This window comes from Microcaecilia unicolor, chromosome 13 (genome assembly GCF_901765095.1).
Source record: "Microcaecilia unicolor chromosome 13, aMicUni1.1, whole genome shotgun sequence".
NCBI classification, from domain to species: domain Eukaryota; kingdom Metazoa; phylum Chordata; class Amphibia; order Gymnophiona; family Siphonopidae; genus Microcaecilia; species Microcaecilia unicolor.
Window position 1 is genome coordinate 52,413,302 of NC_044043.1, and position 14,616 is coordinate 52,427,917.

Sequence of the window (14,616 nt, forward strand, 5' to 3'; positions counted from 1 at the left end):
AAATTTGTGGAACCGCAAACCAAAAGCCTACCCGCTAGAGGCGCGAAGAGGGAAAAAGAAAAAACCAAAGCGCTGAACGGCGATGACGAACACGCCAAGAGCGATAATGCTACTTTTACCCCGAAGCAATTAAAACAACTTACGGAGGCGGTGGGGTTAGCACTGGCTCCAAAGTTTGAACAATTGGCGTCCCAGATCGCTACGCTGACGGCCTCGCAGGCGGATACCACGGGCCGCACAGGAGAACTCGAGCGCCGGGTCTCGGAGTTGGAGGACACGTGCATATCTAATGCGGCGCAGGTGAAAAAACAAAATGGCACGATCGAACAACTACTAGTGAAAATTGATGATCTAGAGAATAGATCGCGCCGAGCAAACCTACGAATCGTAGGGCTCCCAGAATCAATTGGAGACAGATTCCTAGCCACGGAGTTAGAGCAGTGGCTGAAGAGAGAGTTTGCGCTCTCAGACAGCATGGGCCCACTATGCCTCGAACGGGCTCATCGTGTGGGGCGCCTTCAAGATGGCCGCCAGGCCCCACGAGTAGTCCTTGTTAAAATCCATAACTACATACATAAGGAGGAAATCCTGCGTGGATATCGGCAGAGGAGGGACTCAACTAAATATGATGGAAAGCTGATCCGCATATTCCAGGATTACTCCATGGCATTGCAGGAACGACGGAAGCTATTTAACCCTATATGCCAGAAGTTACATGGGCAGAAAATCAAATTTATGCTTCTTTACCCCGCAGTGTTGAAAATCAAACAAGGTAATGGGTGGAAAGCATTTAATAATGCGGATGAAGCGCACACCTTTGTCCAAAACCTAGACACTGCATCAGATAATGGTTTGGAGGCCGCGACTGAGACCTGAAAGCCATCTCATGAATGCAATTGGAGTAAAGCGAAGGTACTGGTAGAGGGTGAGAGCTGAGACTTTATAAAGACTGAGACATTGTGATTGTTGGTGTGGAGGGACGGGGGGGCCTCTAGCATGGAAGTGACCCTTATTCAACTGCTAGACAGGAGAATATGATTCTTGGATGGATAAAAGAGAAGGGGGAGAAGGGAAGAAAGAGGGAGGGGGGTGGGGAACATGGGAGGGAGGGAGGGGCGGGATTCTTGTCAGGAAGTACACAAAGGATAATAAAAGGGCAGGCTGTAGTCAACATTTCTAACTATTGGAGTACAATATTCCCCGGGGGGAGGGGCTGGGCCTCCTGGGGTTCCCTTACGGTGAAACGCCAACAAAATTCACAGACTAACTTAACCCCATAGGGTCCCAGTGAGGCTGATGTCTTGGAATGTATCTGGGATTTCTTCCCCGATTAAACGGACCAAGATATTAGCCCAGTTGAAGCGTCACAAGGTCTCAATTGCATGTCTCCAGGAGACGAAGTTGAGTGACAAAGAACATGAGAAGCTAAAACAGCAATGGGTGGGAGAGTGCTTTTACTCATCATCGGGAGCAAAAAGAAGTGGTGTAGCGATCTTGATTAGAAGGGGAGTCCTGTGCCAGCCCAAACTGATATATAAAGATCGGGAGGGTAGAGTGGTCCTGATCCGCTTGACAATGTTCGGACAACAGTTGTATTTGTGTGCGGTGTATGGACCAAATGTATATTCACCCCTGTTTTTTCAATCTCTGGTTTCCCTGGGCCTGCGATACTCTGATGCACCCTGGGTGTGGGCGGGAGATTTCAATCAGGTATTGGACCCAGAGGTGGATAGATCCAGGGGAACCCTGCGAAGTGAGAGAAGGGGAGAGAGGGGGCTTTCGGCTCTGTGCCAGTCCCTAAATTTAGTAGATCCATGGAGACTGTTTCATCCCTCCACAATAGATTTTACTCACCAGTCTAGGGTTCACCATTCGTGGTCTAGGCTGGATTACATTCTGGTGCAACGCTCCTTGTTCTCTCAAATTACTCAGGCTGAGATAGGCCCTATGGAAATCACTGACCACTCCCTGATATGGACAGAATTGCAGTTTAAAGCTCCCGGGGAACAATCATACTATTGGAGATATCCCGCTTATTTACATAAAGATAAAACATTCAATGAATATATAAAGGCTCAGTGGGAACAATACATTCTAAACAATCAAGACTCCTGTGACTCCCCATTAATTCTATGGGAAGCCTCGAAAGCAGTTTTGCGGGGGGCCATCATTGCTTATATGAGTGCTAGAGCAAAAAGATTAGCTGCGGGAATAATTAGACTAGAACGCACCCTACGTTCAGTAAAGGCACAATACTTGCAGAACCCCTCTTCGGAAGCGAGTGATCTACTGTCCTCCACTAGAGTTGCTCTGAATTCCTTAATCCATGAGCAAACTCAAAGGAGACTAACAGTAAGGGGATTTAATTACCGTAGATATGGGAATAGACCCGGAAAACTGTTAGCACAAATGGCGAGGGCACGTAGTCAGAGAAAATTGGTAGCATCAATATTGACCCCCCAGGGAGACAAGATCTATTCTACAGAAGGGATTGCTCAGGTGTTCCATGACTATTTTTCTAGATTATACTCAGGCGAGGGAGACTTTACAGATATGGCAGTGGAGGACTACCTAGTAGATGCAGGGTTACCCCGCCTTTCCCCTTTGGCCCAGAGAGTCCTCATGGAACCGTTGCGGGCACAGGAGGTCCAGAAGGTGCTGAAGTCTCTCCCCCTGGGCTCTGCCCCGGGCCCAGATGGGTTTTCAGCTGAATACTATAAAACTTTGCCCCCTCAGTTTATAAGCACTTTCATTGACTACTTGGAAGAAGTGATAGAACGAGGAGAGCTACCCTTGGGGAGCAACGAAGCTTTAATTACTTTAATTCCAAAACCGGGCAAACCGAGTGATAGAGTGGAATCATACAGACCCATCTCCCTTATTAATGTGGACCTTAAAATCTTGGCCCGGATCTTAGCTGATCGGTTAGCCCCCTGTATGAATGCACTGATTGGGGAACATCAAGTGGGATTTATGAGGGATAGAAACTCAGTGCTCAATGTACGTAAAGTACTTTTGACAATTGCGCATTGCCATGCCGCAGACATTGACCTGTTGCTAGTCAGCTTGGATGCCGAGAAGGCGTTCGACAGAGTGCGGTGGGACTATTTATTCCAGGTACTAGCATACGTGGGAATAGGAGGCTGGTTTCTAGAAGCAATTAAAGTACTGTATAGAGAGCCTGTAGCCAGACTTCTAATTAACGAAACAAGGTCCCCTCCACTGCAGATCAAAGCCGGTACCAGACAGGGATGCCCCCTCTCTCCTCTATTATTTTTACTATATGTAGAGCCATTGCTACGTACTTTAGAGAAAGACCCAGATATATGTGGGGTGCCTCTACCGGGTCAACGGGTAAAGGTCTTATCCTTTGCGGACGATATTCTGTTAACTTTGACCCATCCCCAGCGGTCTCTCCCCAGAGTCCTGGCTGCCATTGACGAGTTTGGATTATATTCAGGTCTTAGTTTGAATTTGCAGAAATCCACAGCACTCCCATCCAAAGCAGAGATTCAGTTGAATTGGGAGGGCCCTTTCCCCTTACAGTGGGCACAGGAAGAGGTAACTTACTTGGGGGTAAGGATCCCCATGGACTTGCACTCACTATACTCACGAAATATGGTACACCTGAAGAGGCGGGTGGCCCGGTCCCTCCAGGGCTGGCAGGACCTCCCAGTTTCATTGATGGGTAGAGTAGCACTCTATAACATGGTCCTTTTCCCTGTGTGGCTATATGCTTTCCAAACCCTACCTATGTTTTTGTCCGTTAGGGATGAAAAATGGTTGAAGGCAAAGTTAAACTTATTTTTGTGGCAAGGGAAACGGGCGCGCATGACCATAAACAGAGCCATCCTTCCAAGAATTAAAGGGGGACTGGGATTGTTGGATCTTCGCTTGTTCTCTGTGGCAAGTAACATGCGCCACATATCGGACTGGTTTAGGTCCACTAACCACTTCTCCCTCGCAGCGACAGAGACTAGCTGGTTGGGTTCTCTACACTTTTCAAATTGGCTACACCAGGGTCAGAGACCACCCTCGAGTTTGGGAATGGCGGGCCCTGTGCTCTGTCCACTACGCCAGGCTTGGAGATGGTTATGTAAGTTCTTTAGTCTTAACAAATCGATCTCTCCTTTACTATCAATACGGGGTAATCCGGAATTCCCAGTGGGAGACACCTCTAGAACATTCCGTGAATGGGAGGCCAAGGGACTCTCCTTTCTGCATCAAGTGATAACAGATAAGGGCGAGATAAAAAGGCTTCCTGAAATCACCAGAGAGTTTCATTTACACAGAACTGATACATTTGCATTTTTACAACTTCAACACTACGTGCACTCTCTGCCCAAGAAAGACTTATCCATGGAAGTGTATGAATGTTTTAATTCAATGTTTGGTCTTGATGCACGACTACGGATCCCCTTAAAGTACTTTCATGCACATTTGAGAGACCATCTGCACTCTTCAGATTTCGACCGGGTGGCACAGCAATGGACAGTGGAATTGTCTACACAAATAACCCCGGAGACCATTAAGACTATCTTGGCTGGAACCTATAAATTGACTGAAAATGTTAGCTGGTGGGAAATTCAGTACAAGTTTGTTTTTCGCCTACACATCTCTCCCAGGAGGGCATTCCGGGCCACATTGTGTGAATCAGACCGCTGTCGCAGATGTGGGAAGGAAAATGCCCATTTGAGTCACATGTTCTGGTCTTGCCCCGCCATTCAACAATTCTGGATAGCCTTGGCGTCACACATCTCGGCTATGTGGCAGGTGAGATGGCGACATACTCCTCCTCAATTATTTGGAGTCTATACTATACACGGACAATCTAAGCCAGGCTTACGTGCCTTCTTACATAGATCTGTATTGATGGGGGAAAAAACAATCTTACAACAATGGATGACATCGGACACCCCCACCATAGCCCAATGGCGTTCATTCATGATCTATATGTGCTCATTTGAACGCAGCGGGATTGCAGACTTGGCAGGGACTAAGGGAAACCTATTTTGTACAGCCTGGGCACCCTTTTGGGACACATTGACTTCAGTAGCCCGCAGCAGAATCTTAAATTCCTGACGAGGGAGAGGGGGGAGGGTGGGGTAGAAATGGGAGGGGGGGGGGGAGGGGAGAAAATGTTGAAAATGTTGAAATCTTGGTACTTGTATAAGATAAGACGGGTCAATTTTGTACTTGTTATATTTCTTTTTCCATGATCTGTGCCCGGCTTTTGTACTTTATGTTAATAAAGATGAGTTTAAAAAAAAAAATAATGCATTTACTCTGCACAAATTGAGCCAAGCAAGATGAGAATGTCTGTTTGACTAGCTAACAGAAGAATTTCTTTTTGTAATGCTTCAGGGTCACTTGCTAACTGCTAGTTCTCATCAGAAAATCATTGTGCTTCCTGTATTTTCCACATTTTCTCTCACATCCTTATCTATATCTGGTCCAAGTACCATGGGTATCCGAACAGGATGCAGCTACCACAGATCTGTTTTCCATTCTCCCCCAAAAGTATTGCATCAAAAACCAACCAGATATCCAGGGTTACCTACCAAGAAATCATTGCCCAGACGATAGTCTCCAACTCCATAATTGTAGGTTAACTCTATCACAAAGTGATGGTCCTCGGGCCCATATCCAACCATTGTCTTACTCCACTTCCCATCGTAAGGGCTGCAGGAGGGATACAACGTAGAATACTGACACAATCAGCAAGAGACTGCAGTGCACACATCCCCTCATCAAAATTACTGAACTAGAGGACGTGCAGGCTTCTATTATGGTAAAATTATGTCTTACCTGATCATTTTCTTTCCTTTAGCTACAGCAGATGACTCCAGGAACTGCTGGGTTGTGTCTGTCTACCAGCTTGTATATAAAGATTACAAGCTGAAGTGAGTAATACTGGATGACCAGCCCCTCCATCAGTCAGTATATGTCGCATCACAAAGCGGAATCTGGCCACAAATCTGAAATCCTTCCTCACCAATGAAGAATCACTGCAGCCAGTACTGTACCGTAATATACGGCAGACTGCCAATTCTGGTATACTGGAAGCTGTCGAAAGCTCAGTTTCTTCTGATTTCTTCTTCCCTTTTTTTTTAGGCAGAATGGGAACAAAACACAAAGCAGAGAATAAACGTGATGGAAAAATATGGGAGAAATCCTGGATTCATCTGTTGCATCTAAAGGAAAACAAATTATCAGGTAAGACATAATTTTACCTTCCTTAGCGCAGGCAGCAGATGAATCCAGCAACTGGTGGGATGTATCAAAGCAATCCCTAAGGAGGGAGGGAAGCCATTGCCCCCCTTGCCAACACTGCTGCTCCAAAGGAAGCATTCAACCTAGTGGCCACATCCACTCTATAATGACGAGAAAAAGAGTGTAACAAAGCCCAAGTAGCCGCTCAGCAGATTCCATCCAAAGACAGAACTGATGTCTCTGCCCACAAAGTGGACTGCGCCCTAGAAGAATGAGCATGCAATGGCCCCAGAGCAACACGGCCACGCAAAAGATAGGCCGAAGCAATTGTCTCTTTGATTCATCTAGCAATAATAGCGGTCTTAGAAGCCGCATCACCCTGCCGGGCACCTGAAAAAGAACAAACAGGTGATCCGATCAAAATAGCACAGTAGAACCCGGCAAACATCTAAGAGACAAAGTTTCCTGAAATCCAAGGGAAAATCCTCTTCCCGAAAAGATGGGAGAAAAAGAGGCTGATTTGAGGTGAAAAGGTGAGTTGATCTTCGGTAGGAAAGAAGGCACCATCCACAAGGTGACCCCAGACTCTGAAAATTGTAAAAACAGATCCCAACACAATAGGGCTTGGATCTCCGAAACACTACGGGCTGACGCCATAGCTACCAAAAACACAGCCTTTGTAAGGTGCGCAGGACTAGATTACGGCTCCAGGCCGGACACGGCCGATGCAACAGAGGATGCAGGTGAATCACACCTTTCAAGAAACAAACCACAAGCATATCAGCTGCTTGGGAGGAACCTGCCCGCAAAAACAGGCCAAAGCTACCACCTGCACAGCTCGTCCCTATGGAAGACACGGCCGGCCGTATGGTCATCAGGTTCCTCCTTGCCCAACTCGCCCTCCTCTAGCTCATCTACCTGAGATGGATGGAGGGAATATTCAGAGAATATGACAAGTGAAGGGGAGAGGGTACCGGAACCCAATGACACCATCTCCAAAAGAGAGATGATTCGCCTCCTCTTTAGAGTAGGGTCCTCAGAAGGAGAGTGGGAAACAGCGCCGATGCACTCTGCCACACTAGTTAGTAGAAGGCATAACAGAAGGCTGAAGCTGGGACTGAGGAAAAGCCCTTAACATATAGGCCTGATGCAAGAGAAGAACAAATTCTGTGGAGAAAGCCTCCCCAGTGCCCCCCCCTTCCCCCCCGGAAAAGGACCCCAAAGCAACCACAAAAGGCAGCGCCCCGGCTCTGAAACAGTCAGCTGACAGGCGGGAGCCACATCGGAGGAAGAAAACAAAATGATGTGAGCCCCAACCCCATCAGCGCAGGAAAGGGAAGCCTCTGGAGCCGAAGTGCTGTATCCCTGCAAAGGCTATGAACAGCCTGCCAAGAACAACCCCTTTGCAGAACATTGGCTGTTACAGCAGGAACACTGTTTCATTGCTTCCGCCGCCATTACCACAAGCCCCACTGCAGGAAGAAAAACAGAAAAAACACAGGCAATCACCAACAAAGGCGGCTCTGGCACCAACAAACGCCTCTCAGTGCAGACCTGCTGCCAAACAGGCTCAGCAGGGTAACAAACTCACTCCAACAAGAAACTGTCTGGGAAACTCACTGTGTGTGCAGTTCCTTCTGCTCCCCAGCTCAGTAAAGCGATTTTTTTTTCTCAGCTGCCTTTTTTTAAAATATTGGTGAGGAAGGGAACAGCCAGAAAAAACCTGCAGGGAGGCAAGAGGACACGGTGTGAGGAAGGGACCTAGACAGGTATGCCCCTAAGAATGGCTCCAAGTGGCCAAACACCCCCAGACTCAACTGGCCAAATTAGCCCAGTAGTCCCAGTCTCGAGGAATCCAGGATCCAGGAGCTGGTGAGAGAAGTCGTCCACCACCTGCTGGAGATAAGAGATATACTGGCTGATGGGGGGGCTGGTCGTCCAGTATCACTCACTTCAGCTTGTAATCTCTATGTTCACCTGCTGGTAGATGGACACAAGCCACCAGTTCCTAGATTCATTGCTGCCTACGCTAAGGAAACAGGTGTTAGAAACATCTATGGTGCCACCACTCTAAAAATTGATCCTGGTTCCCTGTCCATCACCGTGTAAGAACCAGCCAGCCAGCCAGCAAGGAGGGAATACATAATCCCAGCAGTCAGCTCTTGTCTATCATGCCCACAAACCAATCAGCCAATTCGGTTTAAAGGAAATTCTAACTCTTTGTTTCATACTTAACATAGAGGAGTGTGGTAGCCGTGTTAGTCCACTCTTAAGGTTATCAATAGAAATCAAACAAAATAAAACATGGAAAAGAAAATAAGATGATACCTTTTTTATTGGACATAACTTAATACATTTCTTGATTAGCTTTCAAAGGTTGCCCTTCTTCCTCAGGTCGGAAATAAGCAAATGTGCTAGCTGACAGTGTATATAAGTGAAAACATTCAAGCATTACTATGAAGTCTGACAGGGTGGGAGGATGGGGGTGGGTCGGAGGTATGCATGGGGACATCAAAGCATATCATTGATATTCTAACAGGATGGGTGTGGATAGGTGAGGGGAGGGGTGATCAACAGAGACATACAGCTTTATGGTTTATAATGGGCTAGGAACCCCAGATCCTTGTTAAGTCCTTTCTGTTGGGTGCTATATTGGGTGCTATATTGGAGAAACAGGCCAGATGCTTAAGACAAGATTCAATTTACATAGACATCATATGAACAATACTGGTGCCAGCAGGGTTCCCACGCCTGTTGGTCAACATTTTACAGGACCAGGACACTGTACCAGTGACTTCACAGTGAGAATCCTGAAAGGTAACTTTAAAACCATACAAGAACGTAAGACCTTTGAAGTCAGAATGATTGAATATTTTAACACCCAACAGAAAGGACTTAACAAGGATCTGGGGTTCCTAGCCCATTATAAACCATAAAGCTGTATGTCTCTGTTGATCACCCTCCCCTCACCTATCCACACCCATCCTGTTAGAATATCAATGATATGCTTTGATGTCCCCATGCATACTTCCTACCCACCCCCCTCCTCCCACCCTGTCAGACTGTCATAGTAATGCTTGAATGTTTTCACTTATATACACTGTCAGCTAGCACATTTGCTTATTTCCGATTTGAGGAAGAAGGTCAACCTTCGAAAGCTAATCAAGAAATGTATTAAGTTATGTACAATAAAAAAGGTATCATCTTATTTTCTTTTCCATGTTTTATTTTGTTTGATTTCTATTGATACTTAACATAAAAAGTGCCCCCAGCCAGTTACAAATTATTCCTTACCTCGTATCATTAGCCGAGTACATGTTATCAGGAAGGTCCGTGGCATGCTCAAGGTCACACAGTGAGGATTACATAAAGAAACTAATGCCTGTACTAACTGCAGCCTGTCAGGATACACAGGGGGCTCTCACTCCAGAAAGTGACAAGACTTTCCCTCCCTTAACTTACCCATTACATGTTGCTTTGCAGCCCTCATCGAACTCTTCATGTCGCAGAATCTGTGAAAAGACACAAGAAGGAAATTAGAACACATGAAACAGTTCATACCATGTTACTCAGTGCAAAAGAAAAAATATTAATGCAAGAGAAATTCACCAGTCCTGCTTTTCTTAGGACTACAAGACCAAGAATGCAATCCAAGAACTGGCTCTGACAGTTCCCAGTACCACTGGAACCATCTGCTAATCCTCAAAAATCAGGAATCTTTTAGGCCCAGTTCAGACTCTCACAACTGCTAAGGTGGTTTACCGGGAACATGAGGCAGCATTGCCTAAGCATTTCCTGCCCCTATAATACGAGATCTCATGTATTCCAATGTGCTAAGAAGTCAGTTAATACCTTGCTCCTTCTCCCACTCGTACTCTGCAAGACTTTATTGAACTGACAGGAGTCGCATGTTTGATTCATTGTATTAACCCCCCACCCCTGCATGAAATCATCATTCCTACAACAAAGACAGCAGCACAGAATCACCTTACTTTCATTCCCAGCACATCCCTGTAGAACTTGACAGTCTGAGGTCGGTCCCCAACTTTAAAGACAAAATGAAGGGCTCTTCTGGTGGCCATGGATTTGAGAGGCACCCCGAGGAATCCCTTGGCAGATATGCACCGAGAGAGGAGGCCGCACAAGACTTCACTGTGTCTTTACCCTGCAGTATCTACAGATAATATTAGGGCATCAGCATAAACATATTTCAGGTGAGAAACCTTATTTCTGAAAAAGGGTTCTACAAGTGAGTAACATCATATCTGAATCTTTCCCATATTTTTCTTGTATTTGGCTAGTTTTCTAATCCTTGCAAGATATATAATCAATAAATGGGGACGTGCTATTACAAAAGAGGTCTCACTTACCTTGATGAAAGTCTTTAGCTTGGCTTTGTTGTTCCTACATCAACAGAATATGCAGGAAACCAGTCATAAGGAGTAAATTACACTCACTGCATTGTCTAAATATGTGTTAGAAGGGCTCAGGACTGCGGCTCTCCCTTCCCCTCAAGACTTAGCCAATCGCTTGAGAATAAACTCAACACATTACAAAACACTTTACTTGCAACTATATCACCAATGTCTGATTCAAGACCTCCCATCTTCTGTTCCTAGAAGCACACTTGACAAGATTCAATCTACCCTCCTTATATACATTGACAAAGGTACTTAACTCTATGCAGCTTACTACAGTCCCAACAAGACACAATGTCATCCACTCTGATCGAAAGATGCATTATGCCATTACTTCCTTTTCTCTTATCAACAATATGATAAATACAAGCCTTTCTGATGGTTATATCCCTGAGACTTGGAAGAATGCATCTATAAGACCTAAAATCAAATGTATCCCTTTGGTACAATTGGTGACTGTAACAACTACCGACTGATAGCCAACCTTCCATTCATAGCAAAGATCATGAAATCTATAGTTCATTCTCAACTTCAGGAGTTCTTAGAAAAAAAACCTCACATTTTACACCCAAAACAAATTGGTTTTCAGAAGCTACCACAGCACCGAAACAACATTGCTAGGTATCACTACTTACATCTACAGTGGGGGAAATAAGTATTTGATCCCTTGCTGATTTTGTAAGTTTGCCCACTGACAAAGACATGAGCAGCCCATAATTGAAGGGTAGGTTATTGGTAACAGTGAGAGATAGCACATCACAAATTAAATCCGGAAAATCACATTGTGGAAAGTATATGAATTTATTTGCATTCTGCAGAGGGAAATAAGTATTTGATCCCCCACCAACCAGTAAGAGATCTGGCCCCTACAGACCAGGTAGATGCTCCAAATCAACTAGGTACCTGCATGACAGACAGCTGTCGGCAATGGTCACCTGTATGAAAGACACCTGTCCACAGACTCAGTGAATCAGTCAGACTCTAACCTCTACAAAATGGCCAAGAGCAAGGAGCTGTCTAAGGATGTCAGGGACAAGATCATACACCTGCACAAGGCTGGAATGGGCTACAAAACCATCAGTAAGATGCTGGGCGAGAAGGAGACAACTGTTGGTGCCATAGTAAGAAAATGGAAGAAGTACAAAATGACTGTCAATCGACAAAGATCTGGGGCTCCACGCAAAATCTCACCTCGTGGGGTATCCTTGATCATGAGGAAGGTTAGAAATCAGCCTACAACTACAAGGGGGGAACTTGTCAATGATCTCAAGGCAGCTGGGACCACTGTCACCACGAAAACCATTGGTAACACATTACGACATAACGGATTGCAATCCTGCAGTGCCCGCAAGGTCCCCCTGCTCCGGAAGGCACATGTGACGGCCCGTCTGAAGTTTGCCAGTGAACACCTGGATGATGCCGAGAGTGATTGGGAGAAGGTGCTGTGGTCAGATGAGACAAAAATTGAGCTCTTTGGCATGAACTCAACTCGCCGTGTTTGGAGGAAGAGAAATGCTGCCTATGACCCAAAGAACACCGTCCCCACTGTCAAGCATGGAGGTGGAAATGTTATGTTTTGGGGGTGTTTCTCTGCTAAGGGCACAGGACTACTTCACCGCATCAATGGGAGAATGGATGGGGCCATGTACCGTACAATTCTGAGTGACAACCTCCTTCCCTCCGCCAGGGCCTTAAAAATGGGTCGTGGCTGGGTCTTCCAGCACGACAATGACCCAAAACATACAGCCAAGGCAACAAAGGAGTGGCTCAGGAAGAAGCACATTAGGGTCATGGAGTGGCCTAGCCAGTCACCAGACCTTAATCCCATTGAAAACTTATGGAGGGAGCTGAAGCTGCGAGTTGCCAAGCGACAGCCCAGAACTCTTAATGATTTAGAGATGATCTGCAAAGAGGAGTGGACCAAAATTCCTCCTGACATGTGTGCAAACCTCATCATCAACTACAGAAGACGTCTGACCGCTGTGCTTGCCAACAAGGGTTTTGCCACCAAGTATTAGGTCTTGTTTGCCAGAGGGATCAAATACTTATTTCCCTCTGCAGAATGCAAATAAATTCATATACTTTCCACAATGTGATTTTCCGGATTTAATTTGTGATGTGCTATCTCTCACTGTTACCAATAACCTACCCTTCAATTATGGGCTGCTCATGTCTTTGTCAGTGGGCAAACTTACAAAATCAGCAAGGGATCAAATACTTATTTCCCCCACTGTATCTTCTTTTAGATCAAGTTAAATCAGTACGTCTCCTCTCTCGACCTTACTGCAGCATTTGATCTTATTGATTATACCTCACTGCTCTACAGACATTGTCAGATAGAAATAAGGGACGCCCCAAAAATGGCTTTTGAGTGCGCTACAGTGTCCATTCTGTAGTGCTTGGTAAAGTACCACCTTGCAAATATCCACCAGAAACAGTAAGGTAGCCTCCACCCACAATATTACTGTACACCTTGTAGAAAGAGCCCACAAAGCCTGAGAAGCCTGCTTCCTTAAAGCAAATAAGCTGACATGATAGTCTCCTTCAGCCATCTAGCAATTGTGGGCTTGGAAGCCATGAGGCCAAGCCTCTGCTTACCAAAAAGCAGAAACAGTCCAATTTGCAAAACTCATTCGTAACTTATATCTGATGAGGACTCTACGCACGTCAAGAAGCTTCAAGGAAGAATACTGAGCTTCTTCATCCTCTTTGATAAAAAGGACAGAAGCGCCACAGATTGGTTGAGATGAAATACCATTACCACTTCTGAAAGAAAGGAAAGAACTGTGCACAGAGAGACCCCCGTCTCTGAAATGTGGAGAAAGGTACCCTGACAAGAGAGCCTGAAGCTCTGAAATGCCACGTGCTGACGCAGCGCTGTCTTTAGCATAAGATCTTTCAAGGAGGCCTTCTGGAGTGGCTCAAAAGTAAGCTTCTGAAGAGCCAGAAGAACTAAATTAAGGTTCCACTCTGGACACAAGGAAGATGAAGATTGTGCTTCTATGACACTGAAAATTAGTGGCTGAGAAGAGACTTCTGTAATGGATGCATATGAGCCTTTACCAGAAGGCATCACACTTCCATCGCCGTTATCACTGACCCCAGACCCTGGGCCTGCCTTGACTCAGAAGCCAAATCTGTTGAACCAGCTTCGACCTCCTGCTTTCCGTGAGGAAGATCTTCTCTCTTGCTGTGTTGAATAGAACACCCAGATACTCCAGAATCTGCAATGGAGTTAGTCTGCTCTTCTCAAAATTGATCACCCAACCCAATGTCTGCAGAAGATGGACAACTTTTGTCAGTCACCGCTACACTGCTGAATAGGAAAATGAATGAATGAGCCAGTCAATCAGAGATATGAGTGAGCTCCAATTCCCTGGTGCTGAAGGAAGGCCACCATCATAACCTTGATAAATGTTCTTGGTGCCATGGCAAAAACGAACAGCAAAGCCCTGAACTGGAAGTGATGGCCCAGCACTGCAAAACGCAGAAACCTCTGATGCAGCATGCAAGTATGCCTTCTTGAGATTGAGGGCGGCAAGAAATTATCCTACTTGAACCACGGCTATGACTGCTCTTAGTGTTTCCATGTGAAAGGGATCTGAATGCACTGAAGATGTATCGTGCTCTAACTTTTGATGTCATGCACGCCTTGACACAGCCTTGACGGCGAAACTCTGGCCACAGTTGGTGTGACTGATGGATTTCTCCTGCACGTTTATCTCCACACATGCTTTGGAAGGTTAAGTTTAAGATTTTTTTTTTTTACTTCTAACCTGTATATTTGGATCCACTGATGTTTAACCTGTGAAGTTTTAGCCTAAAGATTATTGAGATTTTGAGATGAGATAAGGGTTTTTTTATGCCGATGAAGAAAATTGACCCACGGATTTTCCTTCTTACCCTATTAAGCTATATATTGGGTGGAGGTGTGGGCACAGAGGCTTTTTCCCTTTCTCATCATCAGATGTCTTGGCACTTCACA

The 14,616-nt window shown here is 45.6% G+C and overlaps 1 protein-coding gene across 5 annotated transcripts in view; it reads right to left on the reverse strand.

Annotated features, from left to right (window-relative positions):
• GLOD4 (glyoxalase domain containing 4) overlaps positions 1-14,616 on the reverse strand; it is a 34,627-nt gene that overhangs the window by 10,724 nt on the left and 9,287 nt on the right. For 2 of the 5 annotated variants that reach the window (XM_030222292.1, XM_030222294.1), the window contains exons 2-4: positions 10,206-10,387; positions 9,676-9,725; positions 5,562-5,682 (exon numbers count right to left, since the gene is read on the reverse strand). In XM_030222292.1, the coding sequence (XP_030078152.1) occupies positions 5,562-5,682; positions 9,676-9,725; positions 10,206-10,295 (261 nt within the window). In that variant the 5' untranslated portion in view covers positions 10,296-10,387. Of the gene's footprint in view, positions 1-5,561; positions 5,683-9,675; positions 9,726-10,205; positions 10,388-10,583; positions 10,618-14,616 lie in introns of all 5 variants that reach the window. The other 3 variants (XM_030222293.1, XM_030222295.1, XM_030222296.1) reach the window with 3 other exon arrangements.